At 40.0% G+C, this 5000-nt stretch overlaps 1 protein-coding gene across 3 annotated transcripts in view; it reads left to right on the top strand.

The window, feature by feature from the left end:
* Positions 1 to 3136, top strand: part of LOC119578850 — a 63642-nt gene extending 60506 nt beyond the window's left edge. For all 3 annotated transcript variants that reach the window (XM_037926500.1, XM_037926499.1, XM_037926501.1), the window contains 4 exons: positions 871 to 1206; positions 1493 to 1633; positions 1848 to 2011; positions 2164 to 3136. In XM_037926500.1, the coding sequence (XP_037782428.1) occupies positions 871 to 1206; positions 1493 to 1633; positions 1848 to 2011; positions 2164 to 2305 (783 nt within the window). In that variant the 3' untranslated portion in view covers positions 2306 to 3136. The remainder of the gene's footprint in view (positions 1 to 870; positions 1207 to 1492; positions 1634 to 1847; positions 2012 to 2163) is intronic.
* The last annotated feature ends 1864 nt before the right edge of the window (positions 3137 to 5000 follow it).

Here is a 5000-nt window from a genome sequence, read left to right as displayed (position 1 = left end):
TTCTTGTTCAACACTGAATTGTAAATCACAGTCTCAAGGTCCTCCACCTCAGTTTCTTTTGTCTCCAATCCCCCATTCACCACAGCCAACTCCATCTCCTGTTACACGCTCACAACCATCATCACCTGTAGGCCCAAAACCAGCTCCACCTTCTCGAGCTTATTCCTTAGAATCCATATCTTCCTTCCTGCGGCGCTTGCCCCGTGCCCCATCATCAATTAGATCCATATCCACTTTTGAATTTGCCCCATCAACTTGTTCCACAACCCCCCCTCCACGTGGGGAAGAATTCCTTGACCGACCCCCCTCCACGGACTCGCCCATCCTCTTGGCGTCCCCCAACGGGAGTCTGCGTGGCTCACACGACTCGTTGGTGGTATATCGACCTGTGCCACGGTACAGTCATACTGACCTTGGCTCCCCAGAGCCCCAGAGTGCCTTGCTCTGCTACCTGGGCCCTGCACGCCCGTACGAGCCACCAGTGGTCTACACCAGCGTTGTTGAGCAGGTGGGTATTTGCAGCCAGTTGTGGCTGCTCTCCCGCCTGCTGTGCCCCGGCGGTGAACCCCCAAAACCACCACCTACCTATCATCAGTCTACGTCCACCACATCCGCCGTAGCTCCTCTGACCTGCATGACAACGTTGGTGCTGTTGCTGCTCAAGTCGTGGCTTCCATATACCTGTTTATGTGTAGAGTGGTCTGACTTGGTAGATGGTGTGTTAGAGCAGTTTATTTTTGTGGTGTGCAAAAGTGCAAAAGAAAAGATATGAATGTTATTTTAATTTGTGAGTGTTAATTTATTTGATTTTTTTTGATGGTTTGTGGAATGTTAATAGAGAATAAAGAAAATGTACATATTACTTTGCAGGCACCAGCTGAATTTGAGGGGTTAGCAGCCAGTGTTGGAAATATTCTCAATCCTGAAGAGAAAGAACATCTGAATGAACTTCGTGCTTATGTGGTAGAAGATGAAGGATCCTGGGCCCTTGGTGAAAACTTCAGTATTTTGTTTAACCGAGTACTTCATGATCCAAATGTGCCAGATGATGCACGTCTTCACCTTGTTCGACTTATGGCTGCTGCTGCCCTTAAAGATGATGTTATTTTGCTGCTTCACCAGGACCGCAAAGACCACACAATCATGAATTATGCTAACAAGGTTGAAAGTCTGCCACCCATTCACCAAGAATCTTTAGCTCTCTTCGTAAGTATTTGATATACACTTCTAGGAAATTAGTCTGTTAAAATATTTACATCTATATTTCTCTACAGTATATGAAGAGAATTCAAGTTTAAGCAATGGCTGTTAATAGCTAGTAGATACACTCTTAATGCTGTCAACATTCTGACACTATACACCATTTTTTTAAGCAGATTTCATCTCAATAAGTAACACAATGTTGATTTCCTTTGTATACTAATTTTTGATTTTAGATTACCCATAAGTAGGTGTATTTTTTTACCAGTACTGTGTTTTTATACTTGTTTAGTTCTGCAACATGTTTGAGCATCTGAGTCCATCGGAGTGGTTGCTATATATCAGTGAGTGGCAAGATGGAGGTCAGCAGACCAGCAACATCCGAGTTACTACAAAAGTTGCTGTTAATGCTCTTCTACATCAGAATCAAAGGGTGTGTATTTTAAAGGTTTTGGAAATATAACATATTAGAGTTTGCAGTGATGGAAACATTTTCAGATGTTATTCTAATTGTTATGGATTTGATTCTGCCTGCAGGCCATGGAAATTAACTACTGTATTGTCATTCTTTGAACAGAAGACAGTCAGAAGTGTTTGATATTTCAGTGTTATATGTACATGTTAAATGATAATCATGATTATTACAGGTTCAAGAATATGGCACAGCACTCATGTACAACCTAGGTACGAAAGAGGTAAAAACTGTAGTCTTTGATGATGTTGCTCCTGAGCTGGCTATGGCAATCCTTCAGTACCTCAATAGCCATCCCCCTGAGGAGCTTTTATGGAGAACAATGACAGCTCTTTGCAGGTTGGTGTTTTATATAAACCTCTTTTGAATGGTGTAAATAGTATAAATTAGAAATACACTTTTTTTTCTCTCTTTCTAGTGAATATATTTGATATGAAGACTGATTTTTCAGTTGTTTTGAAGAATTTAATGGTATTTCACTCATTTTTCAGATTCTGTTACTCCTCCACTGAAGTGCCAGCTCTGATCAAAATGATTGGTCCCCCTCCTTCAGCTTTCAAGGGTGTCAGTGAACGAATTGATAACATTATTGAAGAAGTTGACGCCAAACTTAGCCGTGTCAGAGATTTCTAAAATTGTTTCATTAATATTAATATATTTTGTATTTTGAAATATAATACTGTTGTTGTATACAGTGCATGAACTTGTAAATAATTACGTAGATGCTTTGTTATTTTTGTGATGAATTATCTCTCCATCTGTTTAAGTCAAGTCCTTTAAAATAATGAATGAGCTCTTTTGTATGTGTAAAAAGTGTTTCATGTATTGAACATAAACAAAATTGTGTAACAAGCATATTAACACAATATTCCCAGTTCTGGGACAAGCTTTGATACTTACTAAATAATTTAATTTTTTTTTCAAGAATTGTAAGTTATGTATCATTCAACTATCATGTATTATAACTAAAGTGATTTCATAGATCCCTCCAACTATGTTTGTTTCTCACTACCATAATTTGCCATTTTTCGTAACATACACTTGAAGTCTTTGATGTGAAATGACCCATTTTATAGCAATATACTGTGTCTGGAGTTTCTTTTTAAAATATAAGCTCTTTTATACTTTTCTTCTCTCAGAGGAAACTTTTTTGTGTGGATGTGTGTGTAACAGAATAAACTCAAGTGTGCAAGGTATACCATGTTTTCTGCAGTTTGCATTGCCTAAGGAAGTATGACATGGATTGGGCTTATTCAGTTTGTATACTTTCCTTTAACATATGTATCTATCTGTTGTTTTCATTTAGCATTTTCTACAGCAGAAAAATTGGTGGATGTATTTGTTTGCTTAGTGAATGAGTGAATGATGTACTGTTTATATATTTGGGTTTGTATTCTGTTATAGCTAGGCAGTAACATTTTGTATACTTTCTGTATGAATAGATAATACACATATTAAGTTGTATTATTGTATTTTATTTATATCCTGATGATAATGAGGATTGAGCATTGAAATGCTGTATGCTTTGGAAGGATACATAACTGCTCATATATACTTTAATGACACCAAACACCTGAAGGAGTTTCTAACCTGAAAACAGAAATTAGTGCTTTTCAAAATAATCATGAGCATTTTATCAAAGGTTCAAAATTTTCACTCTTTTCATTGCAATAGCACAGATGCTGTTACAGATTGCTAAACACTATATTCCATTTGAATGGAAAATGTACTATATAGTTAAAGGATACACCAAGACATTCTGTAATTTGCATTATAGAATGATAAAAAATGATAACTCATGATTAATTGTTAAACATATAATTGATGATCAATGAAAAAATAGTGGCCACAAAATTTTGTGATGGATAATTTTCTTCCAAAATACTAATTGTAGCACATGAATTAAAGTTAAACTGATGTTCTATTTCAGTAATTTATTTGTTGTGAAATGTATACCGGAATTATAATGCTTTCACTAGTGACCCCCTCAGTTCCCCCAATCCCTTGCTTGTTGTTGTCGTGGGGGTTTAGGAGATGGAGACTGAGGCCCAAGGTAAGAGATCACCCTTACCTTGGACCTCATCCCTTGCCTCAACTAATTTTCCATGATCTTCTAAATGACCTTTGATATCTAGCATATTTGGTGTAACATTTGTTTCTGGGAATCCACAAACATTGCCTTATGAACCAAAAACCTTCCTTACCCTGGGGGCAACTGCCCACAAGCCCCACCCTACTGATATATTTTGTATACGCTGCTAATGACCTTAGCTGTTGCTGCGGCAGAAAATGTTCAATAAATAAATACCCCTCAACTGGAATGAAGGGCCACACACTCAACATAGCTCTTCTCTCTCTCCCAAAGACTTGAAGTGTAACACATGGCACTTTTGGGTGCTAGAGAAAGAGAAAGAGAGAGAGAGAGAGAGAGAGAGAGAGAGAGAGAGAGAGAGAGAGAGAGAGAGAGAGAGAGAGAGAGAGAGAGACAGACAGAGAGACAGAGAGACAGAGAGGTAGAGAGAGAGAGAGAGAGAGAGAGAGAGAGAGAGAGAGAGAGAGAGAGAGAGAGAGAGAGAGAGAGAGAGAGAGAGAGAGAGAGAGAGAGAGAGAGAGAGAGAGAGAGAGAGAGAGAGAGAGAGAGAGAGGAGAGAGAGAGAGAGAGAGAGAGAGAGAGAGAGAGAGAGAGAGAGAGAGAGAGAGAGAGAGAGAGAGAGAGAAGAGAGACGAGAGAAGAGAGAGAGAGAGAGTGAGGAGAGAGAGAGAAGAGAGAGAGAGAGAGAGAGAGAGAGAGGAAGAGAGAGAGAGGAGGAGAGAGAGAAGAGAGAGAGAGAGAGAGAGAGAGAGAGAGAGAGAGAAGAGAAAGACAACAATGAGAAGAGAGAGAAGAGAGAGAGACAGAAGACAGATGAGAGAGAGAGAGAAGAGAGAGGAGGAGAAGGAGTGAGGGGAGAGAAAAGAAGAAGAGAGAGAGGAGAGGAGAGAAAGAGAGAGAGAAGAGAGAGAGAGAGAGAGAAGAGAGAGAGAGAGAGAGAGAGAGAGAGAGAGAGAGAGAGAGAGAGGGAGAGAGAGAGAGAGAGAGAGAGAGAGAGAGAGAGAGAGAGAGAGAGGAGAGAGAGAGAGAGAGAGAAGAGAGAGGAGAGAGAGGAGAGAGAGAGAGAGAGAGAAGAGAGAGAGAGAGAGAGAGAGAGAGAGAGAGATGTTGGAGAGAGAGAGAGAGAGAGAGAGAGAGAGAGAGGAGAGAGAGGGGAAGAGAGGGGAGGAGGGAAGAGAGAGAGGGGAGAGGAGAGAGAGAGAGAGAGAGGAGAGAGAGAGAGAGAGGGAGAGAGAG

The sequence above is a fragment of the Penaeus monodon genome, chromosome 11 (genome assembly GCF_015228065.2).
Source record: "Penaeus monodon isolate SGIC_2016 chromosome 11, NSTDA_Pmon_1, whole genome shotgun sequence".
NCBI lineage: Eukaryota > Metazoa > Arthropoda > Malacostraca > Decapoda > Penaeidae > Penaeus > Penaeus monodon.
This window is presented reverse-complemented; position numbering and strand designations above follow the sequence as displayed.